The sequence below is a fragment of the Copadichromis virginalis genome, linkage group LG4, assembly GCF_057382275.1.
Source record: "Copadichromis virginalis isolate Kocher_CV1m ecotype Utaka linkage group LG4, C_Virginalis_male_GT1.1, whole genome shotgun sequence".
Lineage (NCBI taxonomy): Eukaryota > Metazoa > Chordata > Actinopteri > Cichliformes > Cichlidae > Copadichromis > Copadichromis virginalis.
The window spans coordinates 1,345,039-1,367,210 of NC_140621.1; the positions used below are offsets into that span (position 1 = coordinate 1,345,039).

The 22,172-nt window shown below is 44.4% G+C and overlaps 1 protein-coding gene and 1 pseudogene across 1 annotated transcript; one reads left to right on the forward strand and one right to left on the reverse strand.

Annotated features, from left to right (window-relative positions):
- Positions 1-844: 844 nt before the first annotated feature.
- gna13b (guanine nucleotide binding protein (G protein), alpha 13b) lies at positions 845-18,315 on the reverse strand. Its single transcript, XM_085453062.1, has 5 exons — positions 18,005-18,315; positions 11,020-11,249; positions 5,579-5,629; positions 3,801-4,001; positions 845-3,012 (listed from the first exon to the last, which is right to left on the reverse strand). The coding sequence occupies exons 1-5, from the start codon at positions 18,285-18,287 to the stop codon at positions 2,623-2,625; spliced, it is 1,155 nt and encodes a 384-aa protein (XP_085309188.1). The 5' UTR covers positions 18,288-18,315; the 3' UTR covers positions 845-2,622.
- A 1,451-nt stretch (positions 18,316-19,766) lies between these two features.
- LOC146710496 (uncharacterized) lies at positions 19,767-21,414 on the forward strand (annotated as a pseudogene).
- Positions 21,415-22,172: the final 758 nt, after the last annotated feature.

A 22,172-nucleotide genomic window follows, 5' to 3' on the forward strand; every position in this document is an offset into this window, starting at 1 on the left:
CTGGATGATTGAGCATGCATCAAGACGTAAGGCAGAGTAAGTCGATTTGTTGATCAGTTATTAAGTCATGTACTAACAGACTTGGAGCAGAGAGACCTAATATTTAATAATCCACATTTCACTGTGTTACTCTTTGGTTCAGATGTGGATACTGTATTGTTCTTTCTTTGTGATTGTTTATGTTCAAGTTGTTTGTTGCTGGTTTTTAGTTTGTTTTTTGTCTGTTTTGGGAGCTGACACAGTCTCTATGGAGATGGGCTTTTGGGGGGGTAGCAGGAGGAGAGAAGCTGCAGAGAGCAAGATGGCAGTAAAGTAAAGAATGGATGCAAACAGGCACAAAGCGATAAATGATGGAGAGAGCTCAGTTTGCTTGGCTTAATGTGTCTTTGTACACATGGCACGTATCCTGATGGAGCACAACTTCTAACGAAAAGTGTCATCAGACTGTGACCTCACAAACACACTCATGCTTCTGTGTGACAACAATCACAATCAGGGTGGTGTCAGGGTGCAGGCCTGTCCTGATAACACTTCAACAACAAGCTTCAGTGACATGAGACGCTCAGACGACACACACACACACACACACACACACACACACACACACACACACACACACACACACACACACACACACACACACAGTTGGTTCTGTTTTGTCACAGCATCAGTGAGCTGAACATGACACGCCCACAAATCAAACTCTGACCGCCTCATTTAGTGATGGGTCACTCAGTCATTGACAGTGATTATCTATCATCCTGATGGGAGTGGTCTCTTCCAAGCCCCCCCCCCCCTGCACAGTGTGAAATCGCTCTGGCAGCCCACACAGGTTTTTGTCACCTGTTGTATTTGAGGAAACTTTATTTGAGTTGAGTCAACACTGCAGGTGCAGATCTGATAAGACAAAGAAGTTAATGATAGTATTTGTAAATGCACAGTTCTGTGGTCACATCAGACAAACCTTTTCAGCCAGTTTCTCAGTTGCCTTGTGTCCCTTTGAAGCTTTGCAGCTCAGTTACAAGTCTGTGCACAACACTTATTAACAGTGATTAACATTAAGTATTCTTTACTTATTCAACATTAGCAATTATCACAATTAGAAAGTACAAAAAAAATACCCATGCTGACGCACACAGAATGTTCCCATTGTTCAAAAGTCTACAGTGTGGAACTGCTCACCCCCAAAAAGACAACAAGACTACTTTTACAACTGGTTAGCGTGGACCAGCGGAGCCTGTTATTTGCAGGGACACGTACAGGATTGTGGCATTCGTGTTGTAAAGACACAGGAAGCCCCTTAAACAACACAAGACAGTCTAATAGATGCCTGCTTCTGCTTAAAAACCCCAAACCAAAAACACCACGTAGCAAAATAACACTTACCATTATACTGTGTGGAAAGTTAGAGCGGTTGCAACAAGCTTTAGGTCGATGTGAGGGACACATGTGTTAGAATGGACACGTGAACTTTATACAAAACGAGAGCAGCCAGCAGAAACTAGCTGCACAGACTGCAGTGGGAATATGTCCCTGTGGTGAGGGGCGGCCTGCAACATGAAGAGCTGATTAAGACAAAAGGCAAGATGGCCACCTCATCGCCTGCAGTGCAATACGCAACACTTAAGGCGATAATTCTATTGAGGAGAAAAATCCCTCTCTCTGTACCACTGAAGAAAACCCAGGGGCTCAACCCGCGCTGCAACATCTGCCATCCGTCTGAGAAAAGCCGCTTTACATTTGTCCCTTAGTGTTATCTTTAACCACTGTCAATGAGGCAGCATCCACAAATCACATGTTAGCATATGTGCAAGCACACGGGTCAAATCACTCGCAGTAAAATAAGGCTGAGGTCGACGGCCAGAGTACTTCTGAAGTACAACTCCGGCCGGTTTTGTGGCAAATAAAGGGGAAACCCGTTTGACTGGTGCAAGGGTAAGGTACACATGCTCTGCACTGTATCAAATCACAGTAGTGGTTTAGAAATGGTGCCCTGAGAAACAGCACCAGTACTGTGGGTCACCCCAAACCCCGACCGGCTTTCAACAAGCGGCGTGTTTGTGTCTGCAGCACCCCGACATCTTTGAATAACTGTAACAGTCCAAATGTCAAAGTGTAAACCCCTATGAGATAGAAAAATGCATAGGTTAAAACAGTATGTTCATACAATAGAAAACAAAATGATTAGAAAAGTATAAATCCACACCAAGGCACAGTGAAGAGCACATTTACAACAACACCTCGGTAACAGTCACTGATAGCGGCCTGCATCACCCCCTCCTCTCCAGCAGGATACAGGGACACTATAAAGGATGCTCAGGAGTGTGGGCGTGGCCTGAGAGAGTGAGGACTACAGGTCAGTTACATGGGTCTAAGGGCAGGAAGAACTCAGCCACAGTGGGCTGTTATAAGTTACAGTGAACACGCTTGTTAAGCAAAGAAGCACAGGGGGGAGTGGCCATAGTAGTGGTTGCTTTAATACACAGTCAAGTTCAACAGTGAGGGGCAGAGCCAAATCCTGGGTGGGTGAAAGCAGTGGCGCTGTCCGCTCCTCCTATGGCTGCTGAAAGAGACACTGCAAGCCATGTTCCCTTTGCCTCCGCCCTTCCCTGCCGCGCTCCCTCACTGCAGCATCAGCTGCTTGAGGTTGTCGTGCAGGATGGTGTCCTTGACATCACGGAACACCAGCCGGATGTTTTCAGTGTTGATGGCTGTGGTGAAGTGGTGGTACAGAGGCTTCAGTTGCTGCGGAGGCTTCTGTTGCTGCTCGCGACGCTTTTTGCGAAAGCATTCCACCAGGAAGCACTGGACATCCGCCAAACTCATGGGGTCACCAGAGAACTCGGGGAAGTAGTCTTTGATGGACACTTGCTTCACCTTCTCCCCCAGCAGGTCCGTCTTGTTGAGGAAGAGGATGATGGAGACATTGCTGAAGACCCGGTTGTTGACTATGGTCTCAAAGATGTTTAGTGACTCGCTCAGTCGGTTAGTCTGCCGGTCTTCCATGAGCACCTGGATGTGTTAGAACGCAGACATGTGGTATGAAAAGCAGCTCGACTCAACCAGCAGAAGTAAAATAGCAGGATTTCTAGTAGCTTTCACCATCGCAGCAGCGTGCACTGTGACGGAGCCATGCTGGATGGTGGTATCATGGGCATCGATCACTAAGCCTCTAAAACTTCTAGGAAAATCAACTTTGATGTGGTTTTGGAAAGTTGAAGTCTAAAATATGATGTCCTGTTCTCAAACATTTTAATGATGGTAAGCACACCCACCAAATCTGAGCACAGACTGAGGTTAAGGCCGACTGTGGAGTCCAGCCAGAGCGCTGCAGGTTAGCTGAGATCTACAGATGGATCAGTCTCTACGTTTGTCCAGCTGTTGGCTCAGTCGGTTCCTTCATGCATATCCTACTGGGGCACGCTATCTAACTGCATCACCCTGCATGGAGCTGCTGCTGCCCTGCAAGCTGCTTTGCAACCCCCCTCTCCCAAACGCCTCCATTTATTGTTATACATACTCGTTATGTAATCAGCATCACTGCACACCACTGTTAGACTCAAAGCTGCTTCACCACTGGACAAAAACATCCCTAAATGACATTAACCAAAGTAAACAAAGCAGGATACTTAGTGAAGGTTTCCATGAAAAACACCAGTAGACAGAACATCAGAGGGTTCGAGACAGGCTTTCCAATCAATCTGAACTCAGTAAGAAGACAAAGACCCAACTAACTGCTGTTAGCTGAATCTTTAGCCAGGTTAGCATACTGAGCAACACTCTGCTTCCACATAACTCACCTGGTCGTACTCAGAGGAGGACACAAGGAAGAGGATGGATGTGACCGACTCAAAACATTCAAACCAGCGCCGTCTCTCAGAGCGCTGCCCACCCACGTCCACCATTTTGAAAGGCACATTCTTAATCTCAAAATCATACTCGTGGATGCCCTTGGTGGGTTTTCTGGCCAGAAGGATGTCCTGCTGGCTGGGAAGGTAGTCCTGCAAGCAGATAAGTGTTGCAGTGTGATATGCTTTTGTCAAGATTTACACCAAAACACTTTACACTGGTAAAGTTGCACTGATCTACTTAAGAGTTACTTAAAAAACACAACAAACAAAACAAACAACTGTTTTTAAAAGAAACTCAGAGATCAGCTACCAAAAGAAAAGATGACCTCCCAATGTGCCAATCCTACAGTCCTAAGGCACTGGCTTTAAATTCCATGCATTGCTGTGGAGGCGCATCAACCAGGACAACCCACAGCGTGCAGAGCCGTGCAGAGCCTGCCCAGCAGTGTGGTTTGATTATAGTGAACTCAATCCCTACTGATGGACAAATCACCCCCATCCCCAGACTGTTGTTGCCCTGTGACATGCCAATAGGACTGAGGAGCTCCTCAAAGTACTCGCACCACTGTCCACACCCTCAGCACTCAGCGTCTCCCTTCAAAGTCGTCTGACGTTTCGCTGTCAGACACAAAAGGCTGCTCTGTGGTCCTTAAAGAACTTTTACTTTTATTTATGCTCTTTATCTAAAAGATTAAAAAAGTACTTTTGATCTTTACACGGCTCTGAATTGCAGGAATATCCAAAGAAAGTGGCTAAATAAACACACTAACTAATGCCACACACCGAACCAGACCTGGAAAACACAACGTTCTGGGATTCACAGTTAATCTCTGAAAGCTAACGCAAAGAAAATATCACCAATAACCTCCCAGATGAGACCAGACATGTGTTGTCATAGTGCGGGAAAATCCCACTGCCTTCTGATGTGCTTAGATGTTGTCAGTGTTTGTTTTTCCACATTTGAAAATCCAATTATGGCACATCAAAACTTTGGAAGTATAATCTGGTGTTCTGCATTTCATTTACAGGTTTACTGATATCAGCATATTCGATGCAGAATTACAGTGCATGAAAAACTCTTATGATTTATGTGTGCATGTTCGGCTCTTGGACACAGATGACACAAAACGCAGTTTTTAAATAATGATTTCATTTTTTACAGGGAAAAACTATCAAACCGACCTCGCCACGTGTGGGAAACAAAATCCAAAAAACAATCCACTCCCTTATTAAATCACGAATAGACTGTAATGATGGATTGGTGGCAGGGTCGATGGATTAGTGGATGCATGGGTGCGTGGAGGGATGGATGGATGGGTGGCTAGATGGGTGGATGGCTAGATGGATGGGTGGATGGATGAGGGATGGAGGGATGGGTGGATGGATGGCTAGATGGCTGGATGGATGGGTGGATGAAGGGAGGGATGGGTGGAGGGATGGATGATCTAGTTTCTGGGAAGCCCAGTTCAGTTTCAGTGCCAGGCCTCGTGAACTGAGCTAAACATGTCAAAGAGTAACTCACGGTCCAGTGAAACAGCTGAAAAACAAACTCATTCGTCTCCTCGTCACAGCTGGATAGTTTGAAACTGCTGAGTTAAGCTCTTAGCAGTTTTCAGTTTTTGGCTAAAATCGTCCACATGTCTGAGACTTTGTCCCTAAATGTGTAAAATAACACACAAAGTTGTGTTACTACACTTTTATTCTGTTAGTGTGTGTTTGGGACTTACCGACTGTCCGAGTTTTTCCAAATTGTCCAGGAAATACTTGACCGACTCCCCCTGAAAGAGAAAGAGTGGAGATCCATGTCAGATGTGACACATGAGACCCTCCTCTGCATGGGAGGTGTTCGCATTAATGTCATTTACTTAATGGGATACCACCCATCCTTTTTCTTTTAGAAAAATACATTTAGCTGCTTTTAGACTGATGCATCCACAACACAATCCTACAAGGTTTTTAGAGCCAAGCTCATGGATTAGCTCGAGCAGCTGAACAGTAGAAACTGTCCATGTAATGGGACTGCCTGGGAGTCAGAGCCAAATAATAAAACAGTACCTGTATGACCCAGTTCAGCCAGTGATGCTAAACCCAAACCATCACAGCTTTGTTGGTGTCTACGAAGCCCTGTTGTATCCTGCAGGTACGCAGCACTCAGACTGCATCTTTGTAGGTTTCCTCTCTCATTACTGTCTCAAGCCATGGATCCATATTACTAAGCACTGGAGTAGGGCTGGGCCATATTATACCGTTCACAGTAATACCGGTATAATTTTGGGCAACAATAAGAAAATAAAATATCACGATAGAATATGGGTAAAACACACATGCGCAGTGGCTTTGTTTTCATACGCACATGGTGGAAAAACCATGGCGGCGACGGAGAATGAGAAGGGGGAACGCGGATCGTTGAGTGAAACGGATGAACCAGAATTGGTTTGTAAAAATGGTGCAACTTCAGTGATGTGGAACTGGTTTGGTGTTTGTCCGTCAGATACACACCAAAGCACAGTTTTTTTGCAGAACATGCAGGCGGGCCGTCGTTATTGCCGTATTTGTCGCACTAAGGTGCTCATAAATCTGGGAGTAATCTGGGTCCGAAACTCCGTCTTTAGGTCCCAAAGTCAAACGAACATCACTGAGAGTTAAAAACTGTCTAAATTCTTTCATCTTTAATAAAACAATCAGCATTGCTGCTTTACCAGGTATAACTATGAAGTTTAAATTCCAGGCATCCATGAAAACAGAATTTATTACATTTAAGTTAGAAGTTAGCAGGAGGTTAGCTCGCTAGTTTCCATGATATAGCATGTTCTGACTGAGAGATTTCTGAAAACATTCAAACGTACAGCTCTGCTGTCACTTCCAACATAAATGAAGACAGGAAACTAAACAGCAGTGACGTTTGTAGGGTTACTGAAGTTGGGCTAGCTGGTATATAATGATGTGCTACGTGATCGCTAGCGACACAGCTATGTTAGCATAACATAAACAGTGAAGCTGGAGGACGAACACTAACACTTTTCCACTTATAAAAGTTAACGTGAAGGTTCTTCATGGTTAGAGACAAATGCAATCGCATGGCAGGATGCTGTAAACGGACCAAACTTCAGTCAGGAGAACAACTGAGATAATCCATCCACAATACGAGGTTAGTCATTAATATACTGCAACAACATGGGAATAGAGCCGCTGTGATAGAATACAGCATTAATGAATCGATGGGACAGAAGTGGAGGAAGCAAGAAGAATGAGTTGAATAAAGTTTGATTTATCTGACTGCTTTGTTTCGCTTAATGTGCCTTATAATCCCGTGCACCTTATGGTCCGAAAAATACATATTTGACTTTTTTATTTGGCACACTGCAGTTTAATGTTGCAAAGCTCCTCTTTTTAACTTCAGTGGATATTATACATGGTTATGCTCAGGATATGTCAGCCCATTTCCACTGGAAATGCCTTTTGGTTAAACTTTCAGCAAGGAATTTGCATTTGCACTGTTACATTTTTATAAAGCTTTAATGTACATAAAAACCAGCTTCTTGTTTAAGTGACAATAAATGGATGGGTTTTTTTTTGTGCTAGTAATGTTGTGGAGTTGTATTTTGTCTCGCATCAATTATATCGTCAGTTATATCGTTATCACAAATTTTCAAATATATATCGTGATAAATATTTTTGGCCATATCGCCCTGCTCTACACTGAAGCCCATCCCCTCTGACCCTGGGCGGGGGCACACTCAGGTCTCCTTCATCTATTCTCCCCGTCTTTATCTAAAAGCAAAGATGAACCATAGAGCATGCTCAGACAGCAGGCAGTGGTTTCATCTGAGGTTGTGGGTGGCATCAGAAGAAGATGGCGGCTTTTGATTACTAGTGAAACTCCCATGAATAAGGGTTCAGCTGTGTTTGTGTCATCCAGGGTAGATATGCAACAGTCAGCCTCACTGCAGAGACCGTGGCATGTGGAAACCTGAAAAACTGGAACTACCTGTTTCTTCCAACTGTATCGTGGGTTTGGTGGGTTGTAGGGCCGCCACAAACGGTTATTTTGATAGTTGACTAGTCACGGATTAATTTTGCGATTAGTCGACTAATCAGATCATCATCCATTGGACGTAAAAGTACAGCTTATTGCACCAGCAGCATCTGCTCTTATATAACTATCATTAGCTTACAGCTTTAAGTGTTTAAGGTGCTAACTAAAAATAAAGACAAGATGATAGTTTATTACATTTTATTGAAATTTGCAGATTGTTTCGGTGAAGTTTAATAAACTCCTTGCTTTCTAAAATATAACAGGACACCGGAGTAAATTCTGGAGCATCTCACACTTCTGATAATCAGCTGTCTGCTTGATGTTTATTCAGCTGTGTAAGAACTTTAACTTTAATCTCAGCCAAACATTTACTCAGGAACAAATAAAATACTAAAAAAAAAGCCAAACAACAACATTTTTAAGTTATCTAAGTGACTCATATATCATGTTTAACCTGAGTAGTGAAAGACGGCGGTGGGTTTGAAGACGATTTGCCGGGAGTCCGGTGTTCTCACCGCGCTAGTGACCTAGCCCCCGGCTAACTATCGAGCTAGTGGGTAACAGCCGTCTCCGAAAACGTCGGAGCGCTTTTGAAAATATGTGGTGTCTTGATAAACTGAGCAGATATTTGAGGTTTACACAGCTACATTCTCCCTGAAAATATGTTAAACGTTTATTTTGTGACCCAGAAAGAATAATAAGAGTAATATTAAAACTAACTAGCTGCCGCCATTGTTGGAAACTGAGCTGGGCCGCGCTATGAATTCTGGGACACAGCTTCTTCTTCTTCGGGGTTTAACGGCAGCTGGCATCCTTGTACATGCAGTGCTGCCATCTTCTGTTTCAGTCCGTTATTACACTCTTAAATCCTACTACTTATTCCTGCGTCTTTTGGGATCTTACAAAGCTTCAAACGACGCGTCGACTATTAAATCAGTCGTCGACGATTTTGATAGTCGACGTAATCGTGACTAGTCGACCAATCGTGGCAGCCCTAGTGGGTTGTTTGATTCAGTGAATGCAAACATCCTCTAACCCACATGTGTCAAAGTCAAGGCCACTTCCGGCCCGCCAGATCATTTTATATAGATTTTTTATTACTGTTATGCATGGCCCGGCGATATGAGACGCTAATAACACACAGACAACAGATCCCATAATGCAGCGCTGCAGCCTCCTTGCTGAACGCTAGGCTACCTGGGAACATTCCCGCGTCAATCAAGCCAAACTTCTGTTATTGTGAAGCTCGCCGCTCACAATGGTGGCGAGAAACGATTCTGAAAGCAGAGCCTTTCAGCGCCGGTGGGAGACTGAATATATGTTTACAGACATGCTGGTAAACCCGTGCGTCTTATTAGTGGAGCTAATGTGGCTGTAATGAAGGAATTTAATTTAAGACGGCACTACGAGACAAAACGTCAGGATAAGCCGAAAAACCGAAACGCAGAAACTACAGGAAGTAGAAGAGCTGAAGAAGAATCTGACGTTTCAGCAGACGTTTGTCACCAGAGCAAAACCACAAAGTGAAGCTGTTGTGAAAGCAAGTTTTATTGTAGCAGAGGAGCCAAATCAGCCCGGTACCGCTCTGAAGAGCTGCAGGATGAAGCTGTGCGACGTCTTGTGTCCAGACAAAACACAGAGTTTGGCAAATGTGAGCCTGAGCAGAAATACGATTGCTGATCGGTTTGTGAGATGGTCACTGATTTAAGAACACAGTTGTGTGAAAGAAGCAAAAACTTTATTGCATAGTCGGCTGTGGATGAAAGGACAGACATGATGGACATTGCACAGCTGACCATCTTCATCCGTGGAGAGGAAATATTGGACATTAAATCGATGCACGGGACAACGACAGGAAAAGACATTTTTTAAAACGTATGTCAAAGTGTAACGACATGAAAATGCCCTGGGACAAACTTTTTGGACTTACAACAGATGGAGCGCCGGTGCTGTGCGGTGAAAAAAGTAGTCAGCAGGATGCGAGTAAAGATGCAGGAGAAATGTACCGGTGAGTTAACAGCACATCACTGCATCACACACCAGGAAAGGCTGTGTGGTAAAGTCCTAAAAATGGAGCATGTAATGGTCACCGTGATGCAGACCGTACATTTTACCTGAGCTAAAAGTTTAAATCACCGTCAGTTTCAGTCTTTTATGTGGGAAATAGATTCAGAGTTTGCCCACATTCCTTCATGCAGAGCTCCGCTGGCTGAGTTGGGATAAAAGTTCAACAGAGTTTTTGAGCTCAGCAAGGAAACCTGTCAGTTCATGGACATGTGTGATGCAGTGAAGGCGTTTCAAGTGAAGCTGTCACTAATGCACCAGTGCAGCCTGCCTCACTTTCCCTGTAACGTTGAACCAAGTCAGCGCACTTTGCTGAGCTGCACCTGTGCAGATTCAGATGCAGCTGCAGTGTAACGATGCACTCAGGGAAAGACACTGAATGGCCCGCACAGTTTATTAGCTCCACTCCTGCAGCAGCGCCCAGCTCGTCTACATGCGGCTCCAACCTTGTGTTTGCTCTCATTTACTTTTTCTGGGGGTTTGGCAGCATGTTCATATTTCTAACTTGCATCATTTTGACAGGATATTTAAAGTTAAAGTTTCTTTTTTTAAGTTTATTTAAACTGGAATAATATTCCTGTCGGTTTTTCTTCACATTTATGTTTAAAAAACATTGTTTGAGTGTTCAATAAATGTTTATCTTGTTTGGCCCCTGCTGTCACCCTTTCACCATACTGGTCACTACAGTGGACAGCTATTCAAAGGCTGTTGTGTTTGTGTCAGTGTTGATGGTGTACCTGCACATAAACCACTACACTCTGATGTGTCGCCCCACACTCTGCCACCCACTGGTCCTTTAATGTTACTACAGATGTATGACCTGTATCATTGTAGTTATTGTCATTTAACCCTGTCATGCATTATGACGACCTCAATCAGGATTGTTATTCATCTTTTCATGACTGAAGATGGATAAAAATACTAAAGAATAAAATCCAGACTGAGGTTGTCACAATTCCTGCATGACAGGGTTAAATAACGATTTCAGCTGAGCGTTTGGTGAGAATACCAGTTAAGGTTTTTTAGGTGTCACCTGACAGCCGACTGGACTTGAGCAGATTCACTCACCAGCTGGAACTCCCTGCGCCGATCGTAGGCATTCTGGATGCCCTGGTCCGCCCACAGGGCCTTGATTGACGGCAGGTAGTGCTGAAAAACTTTGGGCTCCACCATGCCGTGACCGTGAGCCATCGCCGACCGAGTGTCAAATGCCATCATAGTGTTTCCATGCCGCTGGTTGGACGTGTTACCCCATGGGATGTGCAGCTTCTCTCTAGCATCCACTAACACTCGAATGCCTGCAGACAGTGACAAAAACACATGAGCGATCTGTGTGCTGGGCCAGATGTGGGCTCCAAGTTACAGCTTCATAACTGACTCATCTGCATATCACTTTTACAATTTGACTTATAAGATCACTAAACAGTGCAAATAGTGAAAAATACCACAAAGACATACATGTATGAAAACATGTAAATGTATTTGTATACTTCATGACACAGGAACACAGGGAGTCATGGAGACAGGATGTGACTGTCTCTTTAGAACATCTCATGGTCTGTGAGATTACAACGAGCAACATCTGCAAAGCTACACAAAAGTCATGGAGCTCACAGCTGCCAGTGACTGTATGAGAAAAGCATCTGGAAGCAACCATGACACAGGTGCTGGGGAGGAAAGCAAACCAGCAGCTCTGTGTAATAACCCCAGATTACTGACATAAGATCGACTCTGACCTTTGTTTGAAAAACAAGACCAAAACAGCAGAGGGGGAATTGAGACGCTACTAACACGCGTGTCTGCATTTACAAAGTTACACAACAACAACAACACAGCAGCAGTCCTAACTATCCTCCTGTGTTTCCTCATTTGATGAGGATGAGTCAGGAACACCACTCCCTGTGCAGGCCCACACATGTCTGTGCTGCCCACACATGTCTGTGCTGCCCACACATGTCTGTGCTGCCCACACATGTCTGTGCTGCCAGTGTGCAACATGAAAGTACAGCGAGGCCGACGCCGTCTATTTGGAATCAGACAATGATGATAAACTTGATTGGTGCAGCTACCAGCGCTCTGACCATCGCTGAGCCAGGCTGATTATTACTAATGAACTGTGATACTTTGGTAACCGTGGTTTCAGAAGCTGCCCTGACAATGAAGCACATTTCTGTATTTGGGAAAACAACATAGGAGAGAGATGAATAAGATTAGAGGAAGTTACACTGTTTAAGCTTCTGCATTGCTGAGCTCCACGTCTTTATCATTGTTCTGTTTTATTCTTCCGTACGTTTTGTGTGCTTAACTACTTCTGCATATCAGGACTGTGCTCTTACTTTCATTTTTGTAACGTTTGATGGTTTCTCTTCAAACGAGGAGAGAAACTCCTCTTCAAAGCCTCCAAAGACTTGGAGCAAGAGGAGAACTTAAAACCGCTCCTCGATCTATTAAGGTGTTCTCTTAATATATTATGTTTAATGTTTTCAAACAGTTTAAGTTTAATGAAGAATTTTGCGTGATGACATCACCTGCTCTAAAATCTGAGGGTGGACGATAAGCTGACAAAAACACCTCTCTCTCTTTCACAGCCAAACATACATGTGTAATACATGCAGCTGTGGCTGTCCTCACTAAGAAACGACCTTTCCTCTCCCCAGGAGCTCTCTACAGGAGGGGGAGATACAGGAGAGGTGGAGGAAGATCTCAGCCTGGGTGTTTATTGTCTTATGTAGTCTGGAAGATGAGTGGATGGTGGGGTGGGTGCAGTTTTCTCTGTGGTGGGGTTGGGTGGACTGTCCTGGGCTCTGTGGGGCCGGGGGGCGCTGCTGCACTGGGCCCCGGTCTGGATGGGCCTGGGCCCCCTTTCCCTGGCGGGTCGCGGAGTATGGGAGTGCCTACTGGGGTCAGCGGGGGAGCTGGCCCCAGGGAGGGGTCACTTGCCCCTCCCTTCCTTCCCTCCCCATCTCCAGCTGCCTCCCTCTTCCCGCTCCACCACAACCACCCACACATACAGGGCCTTGGAGTAGGGGTATGTCACCAGGGTGCAGAGGAGGCTACCCCCCCCCCGTCCCCTTCTGGCTGCCTCTGCCTCAATTTTATCCCACAACTTAGACATTCACATTACTCACACTCTCATTACACATACATATAGGATCTTGGGGGTGGGCACGATACACGGAGTCCAAAGTACCATCAGGGTGTACACCCCACCCCTGGCGTCGTTGCCCACCTCTCAATTTTAAATACACGTAGACATTGAGGGCTAGCAGGAGGGGCTATGTGCTTACCTGCTGCTCTCTGGCAGGTAGCTCCATGCCCTCCTGGGTTTTAAATGCACCTTAGAACACACATGCATCAACACTACAATGAGCGGGTGGAGGGAGGTTTGGAGTCTTCTCCCACCCCCGTTCTCTGCGACCTGCTGGAGCAGGGGGGCTAGGAGGAGGAGTTGGCCGTCCGACTGCGGTCTGGAGTGTGGGGCCTCCCTGCTGCTGCGGAGTCGGGGCGGTCTGCCTCCCCCCACCGCAGGGAAAAGGGTAACACCACCTGGGTCTGGGTGCAGTTCCCCCTCCAGGGGCAAGGGTACCTAGACCCGGTTCGTAGAGTACGCTTGGGGAGTGTGATCGTGTGTACAGCGTCTTTTTATGTCTGTCTCCACGTTGGTTGAGTGTGGAGTAAGTGCATATGAGAGCATGAGGGTGGGAATGGATGTTTGTGTCTGTGTGTGCCTGTATGTCTGTGTCTATATGTCAGGTTGGGTGTCAGGCGCCACCTCTCTGGGGACACCTCAGGCCCTCCAAGGTTTGGAGGCCTATCTCCACCCACCACCACTTCCCCTGCCAGTGGCGGACTCCCTCAGACATCGGTGCGTTGGTGGTTCTTTGTGTCCGGGGATGGGCGTCCAGGTACACACCGGCTCACTCCTTGGTGGCTGCTTATCGGGGCCTGGAGCCTGGGGCTCGCTCGGGCCACTTCGGAGGTGGGGTGCCCCCGGCCTCTCGGCCTGGGGCTCGGTCACTCAGGCACAGCTGGCTGCCAGCGGAGCTCACGGGCGCGTCACTGCAACCCCCCCTGGCTTCTGCTCCGCGGCTGCTGAGTGACCCCTCATCTGGGACTCTCCTCAGCTCTTTCTGGGACAGTGGCGCGGCTGCCCCTCTGTTGGTCTTCCTTGGTCTCTTGTGTTCTGGGGGCCTCTGGATGTCTGGGGCCTGGATCTCCTCCATACCTGCTTCATGCCCTGGAGGACGGGGCTGTGCCCCCCCCCCACACCCTCTAGCAGATCATTACATGAAGGAACCTTTTAAAAACAAGCGTCCATGTTCACAGGTGCACACACGGGTATTCACAGACGTGGACTACAGCTTTCTTGGCTGCTGCCTCAAAGCACACTTTGCGCTGTCTATCTTGCGTGCTGCACAATATCGTTTATTATTTAGTATCTACTGATATCTACTGCTAGCTAGTTTATTGTGATGGTGCTGTTTTTATTATGTTGCTCTTTGTTGTTTGCTTTCTCTTCTGTTTTTTTCTCCATACAGGTGACCCAGGTGTTTTTTTTGTTTGTGTTTTTTTTTTCTTTCTTCCCCCCCTTCTCACCGTCTCTTCTCCCCTTTGGTTTTCTTTCTCTCCCTCTCTTCCTTTCATTCTTTCTCCCTGTCCTATCCCCCAGTCACGTCTGTCCCGTTTGTAGCAACTGAAAATAAAATAAATTCATAATTATAATAAAGGTCAAACAAATGGACCAATATGGCAAGGTCCTGATGATCCACTTGGTAAAATAAATCTGCTTGGCATCTTTCTTGGCCTTAAGACAACAATTCTGATGCTAAAGATCCAAACGGGACACAAAAAAAAAGAAAGAAAGAAAAAAAGAAAAAGAAACGACCTTTACACAAACACAGTGAACCACACGATTTCAACGAGGACACAGTCTGCATCCACAACAACGCCAGCTGCTCCGGGGCCATTGTTTCAGTGCTGCAGACTCACACACGTGTCGTCGTGCTCACGCTGTCACAGGTTTCTCAGTGGGACCCACACTGTGTTTGTATCTCAGCAGGGATTTCCTGCCCAGGGATCACACACAGGCTGCTGCTGATTGGTTGATTCAAATTCAGCACCTTCAGCCCAATGAGCGTATGAAAGAGACTGATTGAGACTGCTCGCCTGGCATAGAAACACAGAGCTGCACGTGTGTGTCAGACGGGTGTTTACAAACTGCCACCAATCAGAAACCCTTCCACGATGAACTGTGTGTTTGCAGATCAGCTTTGACATGCAGCAATATTTTTGTCTTACTCTGTATTCTGGCAGTTTTGTAGTAACAGGCGTCACTACCTCATGTCAATAATGAGTTTTTCACTTCCCTGAGTTTCTGATCTCAGGCTGACAGATCAGGCTTTTTGTTGCTTTCTCTTTTTCTGATCTCATTTACTTTTTGAACTTTAACATCCAGACTCTGTGTGACAGCGAGCCACAGTCACTGTCCCTTTGGCCTTTCTGACTTCCTCCTCAGACATGATTGATTCATGTATTTAACATCGTCACTACTTTCTACACTTCAGCTCAACAGACTGCAGGCAGCATGCACGAGCCCGGGGTTCACAATACGTAAGCTGGTAACAACAAGATCAGCAAGTACGCACGTTTCATATATCTGACTGTGACTCTGCATTAGCACAAGGGCAGGAACATTTCTAGGCAGGATATGATGACTAGGGCCAACACTTCATGTGGTAACAATGGTAGAAAACTAAACTGGATGAACAATCATGGTGGATATGTATTCTTCTATGCACTGGGTATGTGCTACAAATGACACGATCGGGGCATCACTCAGGTCCATCCTGGTGCCGTTAAACGGCCTGAAGCAACCCTGAAAAGGATAAGCCGAAGCGAATGGATGGATATTAAAACTAACTAGCTGCCGCCATTGTTGGAAACTGAGCTGGGGCGCTATGAATTCTGGGACACAGCTTCTTCTTCTTCGGGGTTTAACAGCAGCTGGCATCCTTGTACATGCAGTGCTGCCATCTTCTGTTTCAGTCCGTTATTACACTCTTAAATCCTGCTACTTATTCCTGCGTCTTTTGTGATCTTACAAAGCTTCAAACGACGCGTCGACTATTAAATCAGTCGTGATGATTTTGATAGTCGACGTAATCGTGAGTAGTCGACTAATCGTGGCAGCCCTATTGCACACTGTCTCCAAGCACCACCTACAAAATTTCAAAAAGCAGCCGCTGCACTACGTTTCATCTATGAGTCTGACATTTGGCAGCCTGTAAGACAACAGGGCGTAAAAAGTCTCAACAAAAAGAACCAACAACATGAAGTCAGCCATTTTTAACTCAATGTATAATTTTGGTGATATTTTCAGATCTTGTATTTTTAGCAACTCCTCTGAGGGATTTGGTCAGATCAGTTATCTTCGTTCAGTGTAAAGACAGCGGTGACGTTAAATTGCAAAGCGAGTTTTCGTGAAATCATGGTGGGATTGACAAATTTCGGTATTTCGCCATCCAGGATGAAATTGCTCATCTCTGTTATAAGAAAGTTGCTCTAAGAAATCTAAAGGAATCACTCCCAAACTTCATGGTGAGAGTCCCACCCTGAAAAGATTTATATGCCATCTGTCAGCAATTGTTAGAGTGACGGTAGAAAGAGGAAATGTGCTGCAGGTCATAAGAATCCTTCAATGTTGACGAAACGTTAAGGAAGTAGGACGGTATCATTCTTTAACGTAGGCCTAGTTAGTTAGTTGATGCTGTTTTTTTCTGGAAAAACCCTGAAATCAACGTATGATCTGTATCAACGTGAAACACGTGTGAAACCACAGGTTCGGAGCACTCGGAGCTCCAGTGCCTGCAACTGTGTCTCAAGTTTGACAAGTTTAAAGACGTCACTGAATAAAACTAGAAAACCTCCTCGTGTACGGGGCAGAATTATGTCAGCTCAGCTAACAGTAACCTAGATGATTTAAGTATGGTGCTGTGATGAGCATAGCGCCACAGACGTGCCTCACTCTACCAGATGCCTTTGACGATTGTTTGCTGTGTAACTGTCGGTCACGGTTTGCTGTGCTTCTCCACAAACAGCTGGTTTTTCCTTTCCTGTTAGGTTGCAGGTTGTGAGATTTCAGTTATTCAACAATGTTTAAAGAGACATGAATGGTCCTTTATAGATTAGTCTTATCTAATATGTTTTAATTTATTCATCAATTATCTATAGAAAGTCCCAATGAATAACTTTGCATCTGTAAACTGCTGATTATTTTGGCCAACAATTAGAATCTGGACATCGGTTTACTTCAATATTTGATTACAAAAAAATGACTTAATATTTATATTCAAATTCAACAACAAAAACAAAACGTCCATTTTCACCTATAAAATGTCATAAATATGATTATTCTGCGACTAGAAATATCTGTTTAGACCAGTTGAAATGTTGGCGAACATCCCCAGAAAGCATGAAAACCAGTTAAGCTGGAACAAAACGGCAGCTCTCGCATGGGTGGCCCTGCACTTCCTACAAAAACTTTCATGACAAACCACACAAGGCAACACTTCCCATAATACAGCATGCTCGCGTCTGCTCTTTTATCGCAAAGCAATGAAAAACTGGCCTGGTTCGCAAAAAGACATCGCTACAGAGCGATTATGTAACACTTAGAGGCTTAAAAGCAATAAACAACACACCCAGTGCACTCCAAATAAACTGGTTCCCTTTTCCTCAACTTTGTCCATAAAGACGAACCAGTCTGCATGTTTTTGACTGAACAAGAGAGCAGAAATCATACGTAAATATCGGCGAAGCTTTTACTAATCACAGACGATCAAGTGCTGCGTTCAGATCCACCATGCACACACAAGCAGCAGAGGCGTTTCTTGGCTACTCAACAAGCTAACCAGACTAGCTTGGTCGAACACAGAAAATCGGCTGAACAGAAGCTAGCAACTTCCCACTGGCTGCTCCTACAGCCCCATCTCTACACACGTCGGAACAAACCTGTTTCAATATGTGAAAAGCAGTCGGTATAATGTCGGCTTACCTTTAATAACATTACTAAAAATCGTAGCCCTGAATTCTTCTTTGGCCTTCTGATCGAAGTCCTGCCCATGAATAATACGCATTTGCTTGAGGAAAGTGGACTTGCCGCTTTCTCCCGCCCCGAGCAATAAGATCTTTACAAGCCTTTTAACATAAGTCTTGTCTCGATGAATACACTTATCTATCTCTTTGGATTTCCGCAGCTGCTCTGCCTCGCCCCTTGTAAGGAGGCAGTTGGGGAAAAATGCAGATAAAACGGAGCGGGACGGCAGGAAGTCCGCCATCTTTGAAACAACTACATCGATACAGAGGGTGGATGGGAGGGCTGAGTCCAGTGCTGCGTTCACGGTCCGTAGGAATCCTCCGAACGACGTTTCGCTTGTGCGTTTCAGCTGTCACAACACAGTCCGTATCGTGACACTCAGTTTTGATTTCAAATGGACGTTTTCTGCAAATGATGCCCTTATTGGCACATTTTTCATGGAGACTAATTTACAACACAGCGCAAAACTCTTGAACAGTATTGTAATATAATTTCCAGAGGTTAGTGGTAAAGAAATACAAATACTTTGTTACTGTATTTAAGAGCCTTGCAGCTGTAAGCAAACTCAGAGACGTGGCAAGAATGAACTCAGAACTTACTCGTTAAACTTAAATCATCCTAATAATATCAAAAAAGTACAAAATTAAATAAATAACTAAATAAAGTTGATTCATGTGTGGGTCATTGAGTCATAGGTTGTCGTGTAGTCGAGTCATTCCATGAAAATGGCACAATTTGAGTCCCTCTCACCTCTTATGGTGTATTTCATCTATTGGGTCACCAAACTTTCTGTTTAAACAGCTTTACATATATATTGAAATGTACCATTTAATACAGTGTAAAAAACTGAACTAATTTTGATCTTTTTATGGGAAATAATACAGTTTTTTCATTTGACACCACCTATTTTGTCATGTCCCTCATGGCCTTGATGAAAGTTTACTTTGAAAATACCAAATAAAACTATTTAAAAAGTCAATAAATTTTGGTATCAACCTAAACATCTGTTTGTGCTCTTTTGCTGTTAATATTTCTTTTTTTCAAATTTAATTGTTAATTATTCAATAAAATCACAATTATTCCTGTACCTGACTAACCCTTCAACCCCGTCACATGAATGATCCCACCCCCATAAATACAATGGTGTGATCCAGAATTCGTATACATCAGGAAGTGACATCACTGAAGTCTTTTGGACAACAGGACCAGAGACAGGCAAGTTGCTCCATTCTTTTCCTTTATTTTAGTCATTTATCTTGTGATATTGTGGTCATCAACCTCAATGACTCAACACCGTAACATGAAAAAAAGAAAACTATTACTTATGAAAAGTTTTTTGTTAGTTCCTGAATATATGGTGATTTTGAATTTCATGCATGCCATGTGTTCTCTGTCTGGTATTCACTATATTGAACAGCGGCCCGTTTGTGCAAAAATCTCAACCCTGTTATGTTTTTGATTGTAACGCGGTTGTGAGATTGTTATGGGGTTGAGAGTTTAATACTTTGGTTGTTAAGTTATCCAATTATTTAAATCAATTATTATTATATTCAATCACCATTCTTATACTGCATGCATGCTGAATGTGATTTATGTTCCATGTTAAGGATGCGAGTAAGATGGCACCAACAACAGCAGCAGAAAGGCAAAGGAAGTATCGGGAACGCCTTAAAGCTGATCCTGAAAGAAGGGAGAGAAACCTGCAGAGTGAGCGTGAGAGATGAAGGACACTGTCAAGGTGACAGTCAAGAAATCTGTGGAGGGCACACAAGAGGACCTCATTGAGCTCTTCCACAGCTTTGTAAAGAAATTTCAAATGCATCACTTCAAGCAGCAGTATGCCTTCTGCCGTGAGCTGAAGAACAACATGTCAGGGGAGGAGACTTTTACATGTTGACTTCTCAGAAAACTACAGCTGTAAATACAGTTCTCAAGTACAGGCGGTCCACTTTGGGGCTTCACATCAGCAGGCTGCCCTTCATACTGGTGTGTTGTATGTTGGTGGATTCTCAGGCTGTGTCCCAATTCAGAGACTGCACGCTTGAAGTACGCATTTTAAGTGCGATTACGTCACCGCCATGCGACGACGGCTGTCCCAATTCGAAGTGTGCTTCAAATGCACCGTCGATTTCCCCAAATATCAAGCGTGGTCCGGTGCACACTTCGTGGTCCCATATATCACACAATTCATAGCGCAGCGGTGGGTGTGGATAATTTTGCCGCAATTTTGCGGCAGAAGGGAGCAGCTGAAGAGTGAACTGTCAAAAGTAAGTACTGAATACGATGTCACTTATTTATGTGCAAATGTTTAATAACGAAGAACATTAAAACATGACTGTTGGCCACATGTTGGCAAAGTCATGTGACATTAGTGATGTTTGTACATTCAGCGTTAACTTGGATATATATATATATATATATTGGGACACAGCCACCGCATGTGTCATTTTGCACCATCTCCCCCAGTAGACATAAAGGCCCTCCAGCAATATGGCAGCACCTAAATCCTGGGCTAGATTACCTTCAAGGCCAACATCCACAAGTGTCTTTGCTGCACTTTTTAAGCCTGTACGCGATACAAACAACGAGGAAACTTCTACCTTTTCACTACAGAACTGGACAGAAGAGGATTCAAGGCTGGTTCTTGGAATTTTTCGAGGCCAGTCATGGAAAAGGAGCACCAGATGGTGTCGGGGGAGCCTTAAAAAGAGCAGCTGACATGATGGTAGCAAAGGGGCATGACATCCCAGATGCAGAAGAGTTATTCAGGGCCTTTTCTGAAACAAACACAAGTGTGAAACTGTTCTTTGTGAAAAGTGAAGATGTTGAGGAAGCTATGGAGAAAATGCCGAAGCAGATACCAGCTGTTCCTGGAACCATGAGAATTCACCAGGTCGTTACTGCAGCTCCAGGAAAACTGATGGTTCGTGATGCAAGCTGCATGTGCACAACACAGAAGCAGTTTAACTGCAAGAGCTGCAACACCCAGTGTTTCACTGTTGGCCAGAAGATAGAAACAGCTGTATCACAGACAGGCAGTGGGAGGAATCCAGAAAAAGAAATCCAGTGGGAGAGTCCGGAGCTGGTTGGTAAATGGTGTATTCTCAGATATGACGATGATTTGTATCCAGGCATCATTCTAAACATACAAACAACACAAGTCCAGGTCAAATGCATGCATCGTGTTGGGTCAAACCGATTGTTCTGGCCGCATCAGGATGATATCCTCTGGTACCCGTTTGATGATGTCCTTGAACTCATTCCACCCCCACGGGCTGTGACAAGGCGCCATGTGGAAGTCTTGAAACAGGTGTGGAACCGACTCACAAGATGAATTCATGAAACAACCGGCACATTCATGCATATATACAGACACACACACCGAAGCAAGCACACACATGCAAAAACACTCTGACACAGACACAGATACAGACAGACACACTGAAATCGTTAACTGATTATTATTGTTATTACTTCAACCAGTTCAACAAGTTTAATTGTATGTTATCGGAGCAAGGGTGAGGTGACTTTTAGCACCTCATCAGCACTTATGCCTAGACACACACGCACGCACGCACGCACGCACACACACGCACGCACACGCACGCACGCACACACACGCACGCACGCACACACACACATTATGCTACATTTGAGCAATTCACTTTACAATGTTTGTTAGTTGTTAATGTGCTGTTGTGGTTGTTTTTACTTGAGATTAATAAAACTTAACTCTACTGCAGTTTGTATCTGGTGTCCTTGCTATGGTTACAAAGTGAGATATAATGTTAATGGCAGTCCTGTACATTGAATTTAGGAGTAAACAACTGTTTATATGTAACGCTGTATTTGTCTCTTCAACCCTGTTATGCTAGTCTCAACCCCGTCACACCTACATTTTCATATATAATTTTCTTAAAATGTTGAAAAAAATAATTTAATGTTTGGGGATCTCTGTCTAAGATATTGAGCGCTATCATATGATCATTGATTTTTATTACAATTCTTAGTTAAACTAAATTTTTGATTAAAAATGACAAGATTGCTTTCACTCATTAGTTACATTTCAGGATTTAAGAAAGTAAAAATTTGTGATTTTATGTAACTTTTCTATGTAAAATTATTG

Bases quoted from the DNA above. Each gene is read 5' to 3' on its own strand.
- gna13b (XM_085453062.1), bottom strand. From the start codon at position 18,287: ATGGCGGACTTCCTGCCGTCCCGCTCCGTTTTATCTGCATTTTTCCCC. The intron at 11,250-18,004 runs GTAAGCCGACAT...CACTGTCTGCAG, and splicing joins TTTTAGTAATGTTATTAAAG to GCATTCGAGTGTTAGTGGAT. The intron at 5,630-11,019 runs GTGAGTGAATCT...TTTCTCTTTCAG, and splicing joins GGCGCAGGGAGTTCCAGCTG to GGGGAGTCGGTCAAGTATTT.